We start from the raw sequence: 21,484 nt of genomic DNA on the forward strand, positions 1-21,484 counted from the left end.
AACAGACATTTTGGGGGATTTGCCCGCCAAACGCAAGTATCCCTTTGTTGTAACATGGAGGGACCGCAGCAGGGGTCTCCGATATCCCTGCATTTTTAGGTTTCTATGGGGGCTGCTTAATTGGCGAATTTACCAAGCTCCGCAATATAGCAGTTAATGCCATCTCCAGAGCCTACTATCTACATTACGATGTCGGGTACTGGCAGAGGGGCACACAGGATCCCTGCGTAACACTCCCGCTCGCACACATGAGCGGTCAGCTGACTGCGCATGTGCAGTAGCGTGCTGGGGGCCCTGCTCTACCAATCACTTTACTCTTACACATCCCGGGGCGGGGACCTATCAAAGGCCCTGTCCCCGGATGCGATTTTTGGTAAACCTGGGAAAAGAGACCCTTATCGTCACGATAAGCGGCAACATGAAATTATAATGATCGAGTCTAAAGCCCAATACTTGATAAATATGGCCCTTACCACAATCTATAATGCACTGGCACCACTCTAGGTACCTCATTCAGAGGCGGTCGGAGGATGCAAGCGGTCGCTCAGAAACTGGGCGGCCGCTTGCATCCCGACCGCCCGCCTCTGTTTCGGTCGTTAGGCTGTGGGTTTACACCCACAGCTCTAACGACCGCTCAGGTGATGGTCACGTTGGTCAAAGACCATCGCGGCTTACGACGAGACCCTAGGGTAGGGTCTCACTTCTCGTAAGCCCCGGAGAGCTTCTGGCTCTGTCAGAGCCGGAAACTCTCCACTGACATCACTAGTGATGTCACTGGGGCCTCCCCCAAACGGCAGGCGTTCCCATGGGAACGCCTCCGTTTGGGCTGCCACCCTCCCGGCCCACCTTCCAAACGGGGCGAGCTGTCAATCAACATCGACAGCTCGCCCCCTTTGGAAAGAGACCCGCTACGACCAGCGCTGTCGGTCGTAGCGGGTCTCACGCATGCGCACGAAGGAGCCGGCTCCCTCGTGCGCATGCGCACTGGACAAACATCGAGGGGGCCGTGCGATCGTAGACCGTACGGCCGCCTCTGAATGAAGCCCTAGGTCCTCCGGTTCCATGTGGGTACATTCTATCAGTCTGCAGTAACATACCGGGGGGTACTATGATAAATACACATCGCCCCTTGTATATATTACACACGTTTGGCAGCCTATCGCTGAGAGTACCAAGAAATGAAATGTTAGGGTGAATTTTTCGAGGGCTTTATCAATATGGGGAAGAATAACGTAAGCTGCTCATATTTTTATATAATGCCCAAGAAATGCCAACAATTTATTATAATGAGCTTCAAAAAGAAAAACCGCTTTCTGCCCTGTACAAAGAAAAACTCACTTACACGGACTTAGCAGGAAAGTTCTGACAAACGCAGAGCGAAGAGCGACTTACAGAAGGGACAGGACGGGGCGAAATCTCTGCGCTCACAGATCACCCACATCTGCAGAACAATCTATGGTCTAAAACGCTCCGAATGAACATTCACCATCTATTGGTTTTAAAAGAAATATTAGTTTTTAATTTATTTTCCTCCCTACGTAGGGATTTTATGAGACACCAATGACATTTCTTTATAACATTTGTGTGTTTTTGTCCCTCCTGCGAGTCCCTTTTCCTCCTGGGGACGACACGGGTGAAAGTATGGACAAGCGGAAGCAAAATGAAGAGGCGGCAGCCCGCAGGCCGTGCGACATTATAATGAGGTCTCCTGTCCGAGTGCAGCGGCCGCCGTGAGGAGGATGGAAAGGGACTCGATCAGGAGCCGTATGGTCGGAGACCTGTAACACGCGGGTGAGGGTTTATCAGAGCAGACGTCGGGCACAGACATCCCGTTACTTTGGTGGTTTGTAGACAATCTTCCTGGACTTTAGCACGGACCACCGGTGTCTCTTCATGTAGTAGACCACGGGGATTATGATGGCGGACATCAGGACGATCTGGTAAAGGGTGAAATAGTGATGGTCAGACAGGCTACATGAAGGGGGAACACTGTTTATAACCTCCTGGAATGAGACACGTTTGCAGCCAATGTCGACACGTCAGAATACGGCTATGGGAAAACTTCATGTATAAATGACAATTGTCCACATTATAGCCCGTTCAGAAACCGGACAATTCCTGAAACTCCATCTGATCACTCACCTTAAGGCCCATGCGCTTACGGTCGTCATGTTCTGGCTCGGAAGCCCACCGAAGGAACGTGCAGACATCCTTAGCCACCTGAGACATGGTGGCCGGGGTCCCTACAGGACAGAGAAACTCGCAGTATTAGCAGCCAGGTAACGCGCGGTCCCAGCACAGAGAGGGCGTTATGCCTCATTGCCGGCACCAGCCCTGGCCGACAACAGGAGCCGGTGTGATATTCTGGAGGTGTGCGCGATCGGTCCAATGAGAAGGCAGCGTCACAGGGATTCCGGCTTCTCATTGGTCCTCCTGCTCACAGCCGATCTGCAGCCTTACAAGGGGTACACATAAATGACAGCTATACGTGGCCGTTCTCTGGTGTCTGTATGACTGATCCTCCTGACACATTATAGCAGCCGCTATGGTTTTATTCTCACTTTTACCACGAAAAGTGCCGTTTGGCGAAAAGCGGAATGAATTCGCCTCATTTGCCGCAATGTTTTCTCCATGCGTGTCCCCACTTTTCGCCCTATTCAATTGTAAGACAGGCGAAAACGCGGATAGGCGAATGTTTTACAAAGCGGAAAGGACCTCTCTTTTGGGGGGTGAAATCAGTCTGTACCCCATTAAGTGCTTCAGTGACCCTGGGAATAAATATAGGATAGTAGTAACAGCTCTAATATAAAAAGGTATTTAGTGCACTTATTTTGGTGCAAAGGGCTGTTCTATGTATATCTGCATATGTGTGGAAAAACGATAGAAATTATGTTTTTTCTGAAAAATAAGTACCGAGGTTAAATTTGGGATACATGAAAATGGGTACTAGTGTATTTTAATGTCTCTAAAATGATGATTAAAAAAACAAAAAAAAACCTTAAAATTACACCTGTTGCAGCCTCCTGCAATCTCAAACACCCGTCTCATCCATATAGCCCCCCAAAATACCAGGCCCCCCACTTTTTACATTTTTAAGAAAAGTTTCTTTTGACTGACTTGGGGGGGGGGGGGGGTCCAAAGGGTTGTGAATCTAGTCCCCGCATTTTGCACTTCCAATTCGCCTGACTATACGTGGAGGAGCTTTTTTGCCTATTTTTCCATGTAAACGTCCTGGAATTGAGTACAGAGAAAAGTAGAAAAAATGCGAAAAACGCAAATTGGCAAAAACTTTTCTCCAAACTGCACTTTTCGCGGCTAATTGAATTCGGCCCATAGACGGCACGTGCTGATGGCGACTCCCATCATATAAAGTGTCCGGGCACCTGACTAAGCCGCAGGATAACCCTCTCCACACTGCAACAATTATCACGTTACATGAATGGAAAACCGGCGAGGTTACACTGTATTAATTACTTAGAGGTCTGCTCATGGCGGATGGGTTACCGGCTCCTTATCCGAGCGTTATCTACAAATCATTCCATACTCACCGTCCTCGTATTCCAAGATCTCATTGTAGATAGGTGGCGCCATCGCAATAGCCTGGCCCACGAAGTACGGGTTAAAGTGCAGCCCTTCCCTCAGGTTAACGCCTGCTGGTGGGTCGCAGTAACCGGTGAGCAGAGAGAAGATGTAATCCTCACCACCATGCCTGTAAGACACCGAGGTCACAATACGGAGAGATCGGGGACAGAACACATCTAACCAAATTCTCCCGGCTTCTAGAAGCCCCACGTATAAAGCTCATACTAGGGCACATGTAAAGGCGATTATGTCACAAGCGCACATAGGCGAGGGTCAGTGTGTACACGCACGCTGCCTACGGGGGCGGAGAATCGGAGCAAATAGATCGGAGTTCACACATCTGGATAACATACATTAGGGTTCTATGGTAACCTCATTGAGCGCTTGTAGCACTGTGTATGGTGGCTCTGAGTACACATTGCACTCTGACAACTAAGACAGGCCGAGGTTTTGTCCCCATGTAACTAGTGTTGCGTTTCCAGGTGACAGCTCGGAGAGGATCACTTGTGAAGACTCTCCAGGAAGTCTGGTGTACACAGCAAAATGCTTCCCCCACCGAATCAGGGTCTACTCTTAAACTACTATAAATACTCCCTAATACTTTATTTGCTCTTTTATAATTCAGTGCAGTGGTTTAGCCATAAAAGAAGAACATAATGCCACTCACAGCGAGAAAACATAACAAATCAACACAATAATGGATGTCTGCCTGGTCCCTTACTGAATAAAACATATAAATTAATGTTTCAGCTGGAAAATCCACCCTGAAAATACAGTGCACCCGGAAAGTATTCACAACGCTGCACTTCTTCCACATTTTGTTATGTTACACCCTTATTCCAAAACGAGTAAATCCATTTTTGTCATCAGAATTCTACACACAATACCCCATAATGACAACGTGTAAAAAGTTATTTTGCGATTTTTGCTAATTTTATATAAAAAAAAAACAAAAAACACAAAAGCTGCATACACGCACAACGATTTTGTTACCAACGATTTTCTTTCAGATTATCTGTCCGATTTTTTAAAGTGTAATGAACGGTTTTTATGAACTACAAACGATTTTTGCATATTCCCTTAATGAAAATCGTTGAGTTGACAAGTCTGACAACTACAAACGTGAACGCGCATGAACAATAATCGTTCATCGTTTGACTCAAAGTGAACGATTTTTTCAAACGATTATCATTAAACAATATCATTTAACGATGATCGTTCAAAAAAATCGTGTGTGTATGCAGTTTAAGAAATCACATGTACATAAGTATTCACTGCCTTTGCCATGAAGCTCAAAATTGAGCTCAGGTGCATCCTGTTTCCACTGATCATCCTTGAGATGTTCCTACAGCTTAATTGGAGTCCACCTGTGGTAAATTCAGTTGATTGGACATGATTTTTAAAGGCATGCACCTGTTTATAATATAAGGACCCACACTTGACAGTGCATATCAGAGCACAAACCAAGCATGACGTCCAAGGAATTGTCCGTAGACCTCCGAGACAGGATTGTCTGGAGGCACGACTCTGGGGAAGGGTACAGATAAATATCTGCTGCGTTGAAGGTCCCAATGAGCACAGTGGTCTCCATAATCCGCAAATGGATGAAGCTCGGAACCACAAGGACTCTAGAGTTGTCCGGCCATCTAAACTGAGCGATCGGGGGAGAATGGTTCTAGTCAGGGAGGTGACCAAGAACCCGATGGTCACTCTGTCAGAGCTACAGCATTCCTCTGTGGAGAGAGGAGAACCTTCCAGAAGGACAACCATCTCTGCATCAATCCACCAATCAGGCCTGTATGGTAGAGTGGCCAGACGGAAACCACTCCTTAGTAAAAAGCACATGGCAGCCCACCTGGAGTTTGCCAAAATGCACCTGAAGGACTCTCAGACCATGAGAAACAAAATTCTCTGGTCTGATGAGACAAAGATTGAACTGTTTGGCGTGAATGCCAGGCGTCATGTTTGGAGGAAACCAGGCACCGCTCATCACCAGGCCAATACCATCCCTACAGTGAAGCATGGTGGTGGCAGCATCATGCTGTGGGGATGTGTATCAGTGGCAGGAACTGGGAGACTAGTCAGGATAGAGGGAAAGATGAATGCAGCAATGTACAGAGACATCCAGGATGAAAACCTGCTCCAGAGCGCTCCTGACCTCAGACTGGGGCGATGGTTCATGTTTCACCAGGACAACGGCCCTAAGCACACAGCCAAGATATCAAAGTAGTGGCTTCAGGACAACTCTGTGAATGTCCTTGAGTGGCCCAGCCAGAGCCCAGACTTGAATCTGATTGAAGATCTCTGTGGAGATCTGAAAATGGCTGTGCACCGACGCTTCCCATCCAACCTGATGGAGCTTGAGAGGTGCTGCAAAGAGGAACAGGCGAAACTGCCCAAAGATAGGTGTGCCAAGCTTGTGGCATCATATTCAAAAAGAGTTGAGACTGTAATTGCTGCCAAAGGTGCATCAACAAAGTATTGAGCAAAGGCTGTGATTACTTATGTACATGTGATTTCTTAGATTTTTGCAAATTTAATTAAAAAAGAAAAACTAAGAAAAAAAACTTTTTACACGTTGTCATTATGGGGTATTGTGGGTAGAATTTCGAGGACAAAAATGAATTTATTCCATTTTGGAATAAGGCTGTAACATGACAAAATGTGGAAAAAGTGAAGCGCTGTGAATACTTTCCGGATGCTCTGTATTTCTAAAACATCTGCCAGGGTGAGTTCCAGATCTACCCCGCGTGGCAGGCGCTATTCTTACATTTATAGGGGAAGTCGTTGTTACTTCTCTGTCCTCTTACAGATCTCTTCCTTCTAATAACAATCCGAGCGCTATACTGTGTGCATCACGGATAGGAGCGGCACACGTACCGGCATTGGCAATGGAGTGGCACACGTACCTGGCATTGGCAATGGAGTGGCACACGTACCTGGCATTGGCAATGGAGTGGCACACGTACCTGGCATTGGCAATGGAGTGGCACACGTACCTGGCATTGGCAATGGAGTGGCACACGTACCTGGCATTGGCAATGTAGCTGAGATCAGGGGGCAGCGCCCCGTTGTTGGCTGCTCTTGCTGCCTCAGGGTTGGGGTACGGCTTTGGGAAGAGGTCGGACAGCTTCCCGGGACGGGTAAACATCTCGCCGTTCTCATCGGGCCCATCCAGGATTTCAAACTAAAACCAGGAGATAAAATGATGAAGACTCTGCCGGCAGAGGCGCGGCTGACGGGTTACACCCAGGACCGGCGATGGAAGCACCGCCTTCAGCGCCATCGCTCACCTCCTCAGCCAGGGCTTTTGCTTCCTCCTCCGTGTGGGAAACACCCACCAGGTTCCTGAAGGCGAGGTAGTCCATACTGTGACAGGCGGCGCACACCTGCTTGTACACCAGATACCCGCGGCGGACACTGCGCAGGAGAGAAACACGATCAGTACATTAGCGGCAATAAACACAATGCAAAGTTACATTTATTAATGAAAACATGAAGGAAATGAAGCCGTATATGGTGTGTAAGGAGCACCTGCTGCCATATAGCAGATTTATCAGTGACTTAGAGTCATATGGCACCACTAGAATGGCTGTGCAATGCGCAAGGAGGCGAGATGTATGTACATAGCGCCAGCAAATCCCGTTACGCTTTACAAATGGGGACAAAACATGCAAGACTGGGCTGGGGGTCTCTGTCCCGGCTGTGTCTTTCTACACTGATCTCCAGGACTGCGGCAGCCTGGTCACTAGGGAAATACTTATACTCACATTATTGAAACCGGAACAAATATAGAAAATTACTTTGCTTATAGCACCACTACGCCAGTGATTGTAACAGTGAGGGGTTATATAGTGAGAGGATCAGGGTCCCCAGCAGCACAGAGTATATCAGGAGATGAGTGATGTGTTAGTGAGGACAGGGCTGCATGTGACAGGGGCAGTGACATGATGTGAGGAGGGGAATGGAGGCAGCAGGAAGCCACAGGCTGAGAGTTATATAGTGGGAGGAGCAGGGTCCCCAGCAGCACAGAGTATATCAGGAGATGAGTGATGTGCTAGTGAGGACAGGGCTGCATGTGACAGGGGCAGTGACATGATGTGAGGAGGGGAATGGAGGCAGCAGGAAGCCACAGGCTGAGAGTTATATAGTGGGAGGAGCAGGGTCCCCAGCAGCACAGAGTATATCAGGAGATGAGTGATGTGTTAGTGAGGACAGGGCTGCAGGTCACATAATGTGAGGAGGGGAATGGAGGCAGCAGGAAGTCACAGACAAGTAAGAGGTGACCGGAGCCTGATTTCAATGACCAATCATGTTACAAAGGAGTAAGATCCATCATTCAGTCTATTTTAACAATTTTATTAAAGTAACCAAAAATAACAATCACTGCACATATAAGTATAACGAGAATATCTGAAGAAGCGAATGGATGAAGGCGTTGGGTTATGTTTAGAAGAAACAGATATTTACTATTAAAGATATATTACAGGTCGAGTCTCCCATATACAATATGCTTGGGAACAAAGGTAATTTGAATATGAGATTGATCTGTATTTGGAATATTTGCATGCCGGAGGTCATTTTATACAAGATTTTTAATTATTTTATGCATTAAGCGAAAGGTGCGTATCCACCACACGAGTGTAGAATGACTGTACGATTACAACATCGTAATCGTTCATCACACACTGTGCAGTGGATATTGTGCCCACACTGAACGCTATGTCGCTCAGTGCCAGCACCCTCCCTCATGCCCGAACATGCACAACCTGACCATATCGTTAGGTTGGGCAGTATATGTTCAGGCGATGACAGGTGTCAACAACGACCAGCAGGAGCGGGCATCGCTGGTCGTTTTTGCCGGCATATTCACTGCACGCTTAATGAACGATAACGATGTCGCAATCGTTCAATCGTTAATTTTTATTGGGTAGTGGATATGCGCCTAAGTTTGTGTACACAACCATCAGAAAGCAAAAAGGTGCCACTATCTCAGTCACGCTGGGTATGGGAGACTCAACCTCTATTAGAACTTGAGAATTGTACACAAGACTTATACACAATATATCAGTACACAGACTACCAACATGTAACATAACATTGTAATTAGGATTCCTAGGTCATAATACTTTCATCCATTAAAAAAACAAACAAAAGTAATGTTTCAGAGAATGGTCACATAACACTAACACACACACACACACACACACACCTACACACACACACACACCTCTCCTCATTTATTAAAGCTTTTTCCTTCACAGGACTAATCACCAGCCACACTCAGGGTACATAGTCATGTAATACAACCACGAGACGAGAGTTCTCATCACCAACAGCACAAAGAACTGCAACACACACAGCTGGGTAATTTGTGTAACGGAGATCCCTTCCATGAGGAGCAGCAGCAGAACGCGTCACATAACGCCCGGGAAAGGTATGAAGAAAAGACTGCTCTGCATGGGCTGAAGCCAGGGGGCGGCCACCTTACATCTGTTTCCGATGTAAGCCTGCACAGGGACATCCTTGGCCCACACTATTTCCGGACGGAGCACGCCCTAGACAAGGCTCTGCAGGGAGGTCAATGATTGATCTGTTCCTGAATACTGGAGAGGTACACAGACATTGCTCCGACAAGATGCGGGGCGAGTAATCGTTCTGTATTGCTAATTAATGGCGGACAGAGGAGGATAATTCTCTGACTGATATGACAAGTACAAACTACCCTCAGTAACAAATTAGGATTCGTCGACATCACTTTCTCCATATAGGTTCAGAAAAAAAGGCTCCGTATGCCAAAGAGTGCGCAGTTCTCCCAATCATCAGGAAGACGCGATGCCACAAGTAACACCTTCTAAAGTGCTGAGTGAAACACCCATATTACACAGGGACTAACGCAAGTGCCAGAAAAAGCTTCACACAAGGCCCAATTCAGTTCCCTGCCGGAGCAGAATAGGTTTGTCTGATGCCGACCTGGGGTCTAGGAAACCAGGAAGCACAGACGCCTGCAAGTTTCAGGGTAGCGACAGCCGGACCAACCCGGAGGGTACCCAGACTTTGCGGAAGAGCAGCAGAGTCAGGATGAATTCATTTAGGTTTGCAGCAGATTACAAAGTGTCTTCCAAATCCTACATCTTCTAGGAGGAATAGTTCTGCTTTCTATCCAAGAATCTCCACTCTATAGCAGACTATTACTTGGAATGGGATGCAGAGTCCATCCCTGGTGCAGAGGACGTTCCAGTACTGATCCACCAAGCCACTACAAACCATGGCCATTCGTGGCCATCACACAAGCATTGCAATGACATCCAATGTTTTTCCACACGGTGGCGGAGATGAAAGGGGGGGAATCCCAAATTAAGATTCCATGTTCTGGTGTCACTATGATGGGATTAAAATGTAGTTAAAATTGGTGTTTGAGGAGGTCTCCATCACATCTATATAAGGGAGTGTACGTGTCTGTACTAGGATAGGATTACTCTCCAGGTGTAAGGACCACTCCTTGTGATAGACTTTAATCTGCCCATGACATAACAGTTGGTACTTTGCAGTCCTTCTTATGCCACCTTGTCGTTAATAAAAGGAACCAGTCTACTCCAACTGTGTAAGCAGATGGGTAGCCCAAGCTGTGGAGCTGGGGGTCGGTGGTGATTACAACCCCTTCTGGTTTGGTAAGGGAAAGTCCGTGATGTTGGATCTCATCGCCACCACCCCAGGCACTTCTCACAGGACTTTGGATTGCGATCATACTGACCTAGTAGGTCCTATTGAACGTGTTTATATTCCATGTTACCCAAAAAAGAATGTATATGGTGGATGAGAGTGTTCCTAGGAGACAAGACCATTTCTTATCGGCACCATTTGCGGGACTGAAGATGGTAAGTCGGAGGCAGAATTGCCTTGAGAATGATGCCATGCGGAAATGGTCTTGCCTATGAAATGATTGAGCCACTTCTGTTGGGGGGTAGCCCCTTTCCTTCAGTGTTACAGTAGTAAGTGCCTACCCCATCTGTGTCACCCCTGTTTGTCTGTCCCTCCCCTTAAAATTGTAAGCTCCTATGAGCAGGGCCCTCTGCCCTCTTGTGCTTCTCCTTACTCTACTATCATCTACTTCTTACTCTCTACCAGGGCACCTAACACTTGGTTACTTTGCATTGTTGCTTATCTGGGTGTTATGGTCACAAATGTAGCAATGTATATTATCCATGTCCTGTAATGTATTGTACTGTAAGTCACTAATCTAGCGTTCCCGCTAGGCTGTTTTAGCGGGGCGCGGCGCCCTGCCCTCCTTCTGGAGGGCAAAAAGCGCCCTGCCCTCACAGCCTGCGGGAGCCGTTCTCACCCGCGGGACGCAGTGTCCCGCTGGTGGAGAAACATGCGGTGACCCGGTCACCGCCGGAGAATAGACGCCGGGCGCATGCGCCCGGCATCTATTCTCCCTGTCTGCAGGGCTTGGGGGGCGTGCCCGGCGTGTCCGTAAGTGCCGGGCACGCCGCCAAGAGTGACGAAAAGGGGACGCGTCTTATAGACACGCCCCCTTTTCCGATGACCACACCCCCTTCTCGGTCGCGCACGGGCATGCCCTCTCTAGCTCCGGCGCCCTGCCTCCCGCCGGAGCTAGAGGGAACACTACTAATCTCAACCTATTTGTTTATGTACTTTGTAAGGCGCTGCGGAACACTTGTGGCGCCATATAACTATTATTTTAAAAGATAATAGAAATTACTTCACCCGTCTAATTTCATCTGTAAAGCCTCCAGTTCCTCAACAGAGGACAGGACTGGGGATTTCAAGAAGACATTCATTTTGGGCACTGAGTGGAATTATTTTGAACCCTTGGAGGCTGATAATTCCCCAGTAGTGAGCACACATATGCTTCTGCATATCCTGCCACCCACAGGAAAAGATCTGGTCAAACCAGTAGCAAACGTGAGGCCTTGGCTTACCTTCCCAGTTCCTGAAGGAGTGTGGTCCAAACTGATGGACGTGCCACTTCCCTGGCCGATAACCTTCTGCTTCTCTGAAGGGTCAGTGAGAATCCCATTTCCCTGATCCTGTTGTGAATGACGGGATTTACCTCATGATTTCTTTGTGAATCACTGACGCCAGTATTGTCCCAAACACAAGCCCTCCAGCAAGTGTGGTTAAACGATTCTCTGACTGCGCCTGCCGCCCATGGCCACAACCATAGGAGACTGATGCTACAGCCTTACTTTTGTATGAGAAAGAATTCACATTCGGACAGATATAGAATACACACAACTTCGTGATGTCCCGTAAGATACAGTGACCTTCAGACACCCTCAAACGGGAAGAGGAGGCCCGAATCTCTGAAAGTTACTTAGAAGTCACAACTAGCGTCGCACAGAGCCACTCCAGACCCTGACTGCACATAGACCACCCGGGCTCGCTGGGAACAGGTATGAGCCGCAACACGAACACACTTCATTTACATACACGGACTCGCCTCATTCACCTGAGAGATAGGAAAAACACAAGGGACGGAGGCTGTTTCTCTTTTCTGTCTCTAATAAGTTGGTATTAAACTAAGTGTATAGCTGATATGGAGTCTCAAAAAAACAAACAAAAAAATGGTACTCCCATATAATTATTATTATGTAAGAGCAATACAAAAAGTAATTATGATGGTCAGTCGCCACTCAATGAAACTCAGAAATACATTGAATTCAGTGCTTGGCATATTTATCACCGATAAGGATAATATAAATCAGGTAGACGCTATGATCACATATAAGCGCAAGACTTCCGTACAGGGGACGACTATAAAGGAGCGCGGGGCTACGTTATAAAATTATCACAACTCACACACAAATTTACAGACACAGAGCAGCATGAGATATACAATATACTAGGGGTGTACAAAAAAACGTTTCCGGGTGGTTGTGACCTGTAATCTCTGACTACATTTCAGGGCACAGAACCGTAACCGTATTTGACCAGCACTGCACACCGAAGAAGTCAGCTTGTTACTTCGTTATGGAGGTCAAAGGCCACTGGAGAGCCAGGATCTTCTAAGACTACAAGAGCGCTCCGCGACAATGAGAGTTTTCACCGACTGCAATCTGCTTTTGGGGAGGAAGTACCGCCCCGAAGCACCGTTTCAGTTCCGCCATTAAACACACATCAAGGGATGAAGTCAGGATGTAGACACAGGACAACATTGCTCCTTTGCGGTCTATAGCGGAGATGGACGCATCTCATCGTCTGCTCAATACTCCATGAAAAGCTTAGCCTGAGCAATGTTTTTGTGCGCCGATTGCCCCATAGGCTGACGCGAGAGCAGGAGGAGGATCTGGTCACTTGGAACCACAACATGCTGGCCAGGTTTGATGGTGGTCCTCAAACTCTGCCTGGGAGATCATCAGTGGCGATAAATCCTGGATCTGCAGTTTCGACCCAGAGACCAAACAACAGTCAGCCCAGTGGACCCCAGTTGCATGTACGCCACCACAGAAGTTCCGACGGGAGTGCAGCATGGCCAAGCAGATGGTGGCTGTTGTTGTGACCAAGACTGGCTATGTAGCTACCGTACCCCTCGTGCAACAGCGCACCATCACTGGGGACTGATACTCCAGCCAATGGTAGCCATTTCCAGGGGCGATCCAAGAACTCACGCTCGTGGTGCCAGTCTCCATCATGACAATGCACCTGACAACAAGTCCAGGACAGTGGTGGATTATTCTGGCCCATGAACGCATACAGGAGCTTGGTCATCCACTGTACAGTCCAGACCGGGCCCCCTGCGACTTAATGTTCCCACAAATCAAGCGCAAGTTGCATGGGATTTGTTTGGAGTCACCGGAAGCGGCAGTGGAGACCTTCATCCAGCATGTAGAAGACATACCTGCTTCAAACTGGTCCAGCTGCCCCACCAAGTGGTTTGAGCACGAGCAACTTTGCATTGACTCTTCTAGCGAACACACCGAAAAAAATTTAATGTTCACTTTGTTTGTAAATATAACACTTTGTGCATCCAAAAACTTTTTACCCAGTTCCTCAACAGTGTCATAATAACACTACAGCACACAAATCATGTCTGACACTCCATCCATCCAAAACCTTTGGATTTGAAGCCATCTTGTGCGCCAGACGCTTGTGATGATTTGAATACCGGATGTTCCAGTCTGTGTCCTGATACTGTATATAAAGACCAAGGTGAGGACCACAAAGTTCTCAGACCATGGGGGGAGAGTTAGCAAAGCTTAGAGAGAGATAAAGTGGAAAGTACCAACCAATCAGCTCCTACCTGTCATTTTTCATACACAGCCTGTAAAATCGCAGTTAGGAGCAGATTGGTTGGTACTCTATCGCTCTCCAAGCTTTTAAAAAGTGTTTTAGGCAAATTGTCCACTACTTTTATATAAGCAGAATCTGTGATGGTCTACTCCCCTCCCCCCATTTATCTTACACTTTATTACTTCCCAAACTAGTGCGCGCTGGGTACTGGGGGTGGGGTCCCAATCAGTGGGCACACAGAACAATTGCAGCTATACTTACAGTCATCAGGTAGGCTGCTATTTTCAGTGCAAGTATAGAAGTGGAATTATAATTTGATAATGAAGACAGAGTTACGCCAGAGTTAAACTGGGGGAAAACTGAAGGAAATGGCCCTAAAAGCCAGAACTCCTTCTAAAGGACATCATACAACACACTTCTGTGAGTTAGCTGGTTCACCATCACCATCAGCTGCTGTATGCATAGCCAGGAAACTCCTTACTGCACTCCCTGCTTGTACATTACATTACTCCCCTATCTGCTGCTGTATACATAGCCAGGAATCTCCTTACTGCACTCCCTGCTTGTACATTACATTACTCCCCTATCTGCTGCTGTATACATAGCCAGGACACTCATTACTGCACTCCCTGCTTGTACATTACTCCCCTATCTGCTGCTGTATACATAGCCAGGAAACTCCTTACTGCACTCCCTGCTTGTACATTACATTACTCCCCCATCTGCTGCTGTATACATAGCCAGGAATCTCCTTACTGCACTCACTGCTTGTACATTACATTACTCCCCTATCTGCTGCTGTATACATAGCCAGGAATCTCCTTATTGCACTCCCTGCTTGTACATTACTCCCCTATCTGCTGCTGTATGTATAGCCAGGAATCTCCTTACTGCACTCCCTGCTTGTACATTACTCCCCTATCTGCTGCTGTATACATAGCCAGGACACTCATTACTGCACTCCCTGCTTGTACATTACATTACTCCCCTATCTGCTGCTGTATACATAGCCAGGAATCTCCTTACTGCACTCCCTGCTTGTACATTACATTACTCCCCTATCTGCTGCTGTATACATAGCCAGGAATCTCCTTACTGCACTCCCTGCTTGTACATTATATTACTCCCCTATCTGCTGCTGTATACATAGCCAGGAATCTCCTTACTGCACTCCAGGCTTGTACATTACATTACTCCCCTATCTGCTGCTGTGTACATAGCCAGGAATCTCCTTACTGCACTCCCTGCTTGTACTTTACATTACTCCCCTATCTGCTGCTGTATACATAGCCAGGAATCTCCTTATTGCACTCCCTGCTTGTACATTACTCCCCTATCTGCTGCTGTATACATAACCAGGAATCTCCTTACTGCACTCCCTGCTTGTACATTACTCCCCTATCTGCTGCTGTATACATAGCCAGGGCACTCCCTGCTTGTACATTACTCCCCTATCTTCTGCTGTATACATAGCCAGGAATCTCCTTACTGCACTCCCTGCTTGTACATTACTCCCCTATCTGCTGCTGTATACATAGCCAGGACTATCCTTACTGCACTCCCTGCTTGTACATTACATTACTCCCCTATCTGCTGCTGTATACATAGCCAGGACACTCCTTACTGCACTCCCTGCTTGTACATTACATTACTCCCCTATCTGCTGCTGTATACATAGCCAGGAATCTCCTTACTGCACTCCCTGCTTGTACATTACATTACTCCCCTATCTGCTGCTGTATGTATAGCCAGGAATCTCCTTACTGCACTCCCTGCTTGTACATTACATTACTCCCCTGTCTGCTGCTGTATACATAGCCAGGAAAATCCTTACTGCACTCCCTGCTTGTACATTACTCCACTATCTGCTGATGTATGCATAGCCAGGAATCTCCTTACTGCACTCCCTGCTTGTACATTAATCCCCTATCTGCTGCTGTATACATAGCCAGGAATCTCCTTACTGCACTCCCTGCTTGTACATTACTCCACTATCTGCTGATGTATGCATAGCCAGGAATCTCCTTACTGCACTCCCTGCTTGTACATTACTCCCCTATCTGCTGCTGTATACATAGCCAGGAATCTCCTTACTGCACTCCCTGCTTGTACTTTACGTTACTCCCCTATCTGCTGCTGTATACATAGCCAGGAATCTCCTTACTGCACTCCCTGCTTGTACATTACGTTACTCCCCTATCTGCTGCTGTATACATAGCCAGGAATCTCCTTACTGCACTCCCTGCTTGTACATTACATTACTCCCCTATCTGCTGCTGTATACATAGCCAGGAATCTCCTTACTGCACTCCCTGCTTGTACATTACATTACTCCCCTATCTGCTGCTGTATGTATAGCCAGGAATCTACTTACTGCACTCCCTGCTTGTACATTACATTACTCCCCTGTCTGCTGCTGTATACATAGCCAGGAAACTCCTTACTGCACTCCCTGCTTGTACATTACTCCCCTATCTGCTGCTGTATACATAGCCAGGACACTCCTTACTGCACTCCCTGCTTGTACATTACTCCACTATCTGCTGATGTATGCATAGCCAGGAATCTCCTTACTGCACTCCCTGCTTGTACATTACTCCCCTATCTGCTGCTGTATACATAGCCAGGGCACTCCCTGCTTGTACATTACTCCCCTATCAGCTGCTGTATACATAGCCAGGAATCTCCTTACTGCACTCCCTGCTTGTACATTACTCCCCTATCTGCTGCTGTATACATAGCCAGGAATCTCCTTACTGCACTCCCTGCTTGTACATTACATTACTCCCCTATCTGCTGCTGTATACATAGCCAGGAAACTCCTTACTGCACTCCCTGCTTGTACATTACATTACTCCCCTATCTGCTGCTGTATACATAGCTAGGGCACTCCCTGCTTGTACATTACTCCCCTATCAGCTGCTGTATACATAGCCAGGAATCTCCTTACTGCACTCCCTGCTTGTACATTACTCCCCTATCTGCTGCTGTATACATAGCCAGGAATCTCCTTACTGCACTCCCTGCTTGTACATTACATTACTCCCCTATCTGCTGCTGTATACATAGCCAGGAATCTCCTTACTGCACTCCCTGCTTGTACATTACATTACTCCCCTATCTGCTGCTGTATACATAGCCAGGAATCTCCTTACTGCACTCCCTGCTTGTACATTACTCCCCTATCTGCTGCTGTATACATAACCAGGATCTCCTTACTACACTCCCTGCTTGTACATTACATTACTCCCCTATCTGCTGCTGTATACATAGCCAGGAATCTCCTTACTGCACTCCCTGCTTGTACATTACTCCCCTATCTGCTGCTGTATACATAACCAGGATCTCCTTACTACACTCCCTGCTTGTACATTACATTACTCCCCTATCTGCTGCTGTATACATAGCCAGGAAATTCCTTACTGCACTCCCTGCTTGTACATTACATTACTCCCCTATTTGCTGCTGTCTACATAGCCAGGGCACTCCCTGCTTGTACATTACATTACTCCCCTATCTGCTGCTGTATACATAGCCAGGAATCTCCTTACTGCACTCCCTGCTTGTACATTACTCCCCTATCTGCTGCTGCTCTTACTGATTGCTTGTGTTATTCTACACATCTGACTAAATCACCTCTGTACAATGTAGTTTTGCCTTCAGAATACGGAACATCCTGTTTGTACTGTATTGTCCTTTCCCATTGCTTCCCATCTATCCACTTCTCTTTATACGTCACTGTTGTAGCTGTACTCCTACATTTAGCAGCACTGGTCTCTTAGCTGTCTCTGTATCACACAGCCTACACTCCAGTTTTCATCCCCCTAACTCCACACCATGACCTCCTTTACTTCAACCCCCCCCCCCCTTATTCAGTGTCTGCACAACCTTTACCTCCTGTTTCCACCCCGATCCTCCCCCTCTAGTCTCATCCACTTGCTGTCCACCCTTATCTCCCCTCCTCAGTCTCTCTTTCAACCATCTACTTCTCTCCCCCACCTCCATTCACAACCCCCTCCCTCCCTCCATGGCCTTGCTACCCCACCACTAAGCCCCACTCCCTCCCATCTCTGTCACCTAGAGGGCAAGAGAAATCCTCGGCCCCCGTAAAGCAGCTTCCCGCTGCCCCCCGGAGGGGGTGTGGTCACAGTATTTTGGGCTTGGCTGCACATCTTTGTGGGAGGGTCTAGCATGTGAGAAGCGCCCACTCACAGGAGCGCGGCACAGCCCCCACTCACAGGAGCGCGGCACAGCCCCCACTCACAGGAGCGCGGCACAGCCCCCACTCACAGGAGCGCGGCACAGCCCCCACTCACAGGAGCGCGGCACAGCGCCCAGCAGCTGGGATACAAGTAATCACTATTAGGATGGCAGGACAGTCCCATGAAAGCTGCATTATTAGCTGGATGTATTTAGTGGTTATAAAGAAACAGACAAAAATAAAAGTGTGATAACTTTATTTTAGACATTTTTCATGTAAATTACACAAATTTTTTTATAATAATTCAATTTTTGTTATAGAGGTAGATGAACCTATTTTTTTTTTTTTTTTACATATCAGGTCATTTTAAAACACATTCAGCAACATGCGTTAAAATAAATATATATATATTTTCAGCAAAGCTTTCATCCTAACCCACTGCACTATGGTCCTTCCTCACCATCTGTGTCATGCCTGTGTCTGCCCCTCTCCATTAGAATGTAAGCTCTCACGAGCAGGGCCCTCTTCCCTCACTTATACTATAATTGACTCCTAGCTCCCTAACACTTGCTTGCTGACGCCCTGCTGCTTATGTCAGTGTTATGCAGCTATGTGTATAACCCTTGTCCTGCATTGCTTTGTACTGTTAACGGTTTTTCTTCTGTGCTCAGTTATGTACTGTGTAAGACGCTGCTGAACCTTTCTGGTGCCATATAAATAAAGGATAATAATAAATCTCTCCCCAAGTGTCAAACATTCAGAAGATATAAGGCTAGTACAGAGGTCCTCTAGGCTCCCCCAACAGGTCAGGATTTAGAGATATCCAAGGTTGAGAACAGGTGGTTAAATCAAATTGACTGAAGTACTAATTAAGTTAGCGTTCCCGCTAGGCTGTTTTAGCAAGGCGCAGCGCCATGCCCTCCTTCTGGAGGGCAAAAAGCTCCCTGCCCTCACAGCCTGCAGGTGCCGTCTTCACCCACGGGTCGCGGTGGGGAAATGTGCGGTGACCCGGTCACCGCCAGTGAACAGACGCCGGGCTCATGCGCCCGGCATCTATTCTCCGTCAGCAGCGCACGCCCCCAAGAGTGACGCGTCTTAAAGACAGGCTCCCTTTTCAATTGCCCCGCCCCCTTTTCGGGTGCCCGCGCGGCAGTGCCTTCTCTTGCTCCGGCGCCCTGCCTGCCGCCAGAGCTAGAGTAAACACTATAAGTCACCTGTGCTCAACCATGGATCTCTCAAACATCTGCGCTGTTGGGGAGCCTTGAGGACCGTGATTGGGAACAGAGCGCATCTGCTCATTATAGTCAATGTAGGACTGGAAACAATTTCTCAATCATCATACAAACAAGTCCCAGTAAACATGCTTTACCTGGCGTGGTCCAGTGAGGAGAGGAAACCACCGTGGCTCCATGGGTAGCTGGGAGCGTGAAGTTCCAACTCTGTGGCTTTAACGGATTTATGGAGTGCCAAAACTAAACCAGCTCCACCAGCAACTGCTACGCCTAGGGTGGAGAGCGCTAACCTCCTGCCGCGGGACAGCGTGGAAAACGACATGCTGGCCTGGAAGAGAAAACCTCTAAATTGTTAGAAATTAGAGTACGTACAGTCTGTAGCATTACATTTGTAAAATAACATTAGTGTCTGCAGCGCGCTGTTACGCCTGGCGCTGTGGACGTTAGTGCACCAAGGCGCACTCAGTCATCCTGCCCCTCTGTACTGCTTAATTAGCACAACCCTACAAAATTACCTCAGAAAACTAATTGCTTCGTTCTTACACACAAAGTGACTTTTTCTAAGCTTTGAGGTAGTTTTAGGGCCAGTTGCAATGGAATATGTTCTCCCCTCACCTTCCCACGGTAAGTGCCAAACTGTTTCCGCTGTTTTCTGCGCAAATCTGTCCAGTGGTCATTTTTATCTAGTAATAACTACAGCGATTTGTATTAGATCCATTATGCCTGAATCTGTTACCATGGCCTAATTTGTGTCCCCCATTTATTTACCAGGGTCTTTCTAAACTGCAGGGAAACTGGGGTCCCATCACATGTACAGTACAAAATGAATGCCCATAACCCACTTTGTACGGTTCCCAATCCGACCTCCAGACCCCCCTATGGCAGCCAGTAGCAGTAGGGGGACTAGGCTTGTAGTCGCAGCTTAGGCTGAGGTCTATGATAATGGGTCTCAGAGTAGGTTTCCTTTATTGGACTATTTTATGCTACAATATGATGCTCCCTACATATTTGCTCTCACCAATGTGTTTTCACTTTACACTATTGTTTTGTCTACCTGTGATTGCATTGGGCAATAGCTGAAAGGGTTGTAGTGTCACCGTAACCCCAAGCAATAAAGTCTGGCATGCCAGCGGTGATAGGGGTGTAGCAGTGTCTTGTTCCTGGAAGTTAGACTGTGCATGTAATCTGTGCGAGGACAAAGCAGAAGCAGCGTGACAGTCAGGCACAGACAATATGGCCGCAGCACGTTACTTTGTTGGGTTGCGCTGAACCATCACAGCTGTTATTCCCTGAGGAAAGGGAAACAAGTCAGAAGACAACTGGAATAAGATCCACTAAGCAGATATATGTATATTACACTACACACAGGGACATTACACCATAGACTTAAGTTACTGGTCATAAAACATACCTATAAGTCAATGACACACAGAGAACTCAAAACCAGTTATCGACCGTACAACGGAACGTGTAATAATAGCAGAGAACGGGCGCCTCGCCAGGGTCAGCACATATGTTACCTATACCTGCGCCATGATTCAGCTACGGAACGTGTAATAAGTAATAGCAGAGAACGGGCTCCTCGCCAGGATGAGCACATATGTTACCTATACCAGCGCCATGATTCAGATACGGAACGTGTAATAAGTAATAATAGAGAACGGGCTCCTCGCCAGGGTCAGCACATATGTTACCTATACCTGCGCCATGATTCAGCTACGGAACGTGTAATAAGTAATAGCAGAGAAGAGAACGAGCTCCTCGCCAGGGTCAGCACATATGTTACCTATACCTGCGCCATGATTCAGATACGGAACGTATAATAAGTAATAGCAGAGAAGAGAACGAGCTCCTCGCCAGGGTGAGCACATATCTTACCTATACCTGCGCCATGATTCAGCTACGGAACGTGTAATAAGTAATAGCAGAGAACGGGCTCCTCGCCAGGGTGAGCACATATGTTACCTATACCTGCGCCATGATTCAGCTACGGAACGTGTAATAAGTAATAGCAGAGAACGAGCTCCTCGCCAGGGTCAGCACATATGTTACCTACACCTGCGCCATGATTCAGCTACGGAACGTGTAATAAGTAATAGCAGAGAACGGGCTCCTCGCCAGGGTCAGCACATATGTTACCTATACCTGCGCCATGATTCAGCTACGGAACGTGTAATAAGTAATAGCAGAGAACGAGCTCCTCGCCAGGGTC

The 21,484-nt window shown here is 47.4% G+C and overlaps 1 protein-coding gene across 1 annotated transcript in view; it reads right to left on the reverse strand.

The window, feature by feature from the left end:
- Positions 1 to 1,492: 1,492 nt before the first annotated feature.
- CYC1 (cytochrome c1) overlaps positions 1,493 to 21,484 on the reverse strand; it is a 34,805-nt gene continuing 14,813 nt past the window's right edge. The window contains exons 2-7 of the mRNA XM_088465560.1: positions 19,410 to 19,600; positions 6,876 to 7,002; positions 6,612 to 6,769; positions 3,549 to 3,709; positions 2,143 to 2,243; positions 1,493 to 1,937 (exon numbers count right to left, since the gene is read on the reverse strand). Of these exons, the coding sequence (XP_088321686.1) occupies positions 1,833 to 1,937; positions 2,143 to 2,243; positions 3,549 to 3,709; positions 6,612 to 6,769; positions 6,876 to 7,002; positions 19,410 to 19,600 (843 nt within the window). The 3' untranslated portion in view covers positions 1,493 to 1,832. The remainder of the gene's footprint in view (positions 1,938 to 2,142; positions 2,244 to 3,548; positions 3,710 to 6,611; positions 6,770 to 6,875; positions 7,003 to 19,409; positions 19,601 to 21,484) is intronic.

The sequence above is a fragment of the Taudactylus pleione genome, unplaced genomic scaffold (assembly GCF_031769625.1).
Source record: "Taudactylus pleione unplaced genomic scaffold, aTauple2 ptg001994l, whole genome shotgun sequence".
Classification (NCBI taxonomy): Eukaryota; Metazoa; Chordata; class Amphibia; order Anura; family Myobatrachidae; genus Taudactylus; species Taudactylus pleione.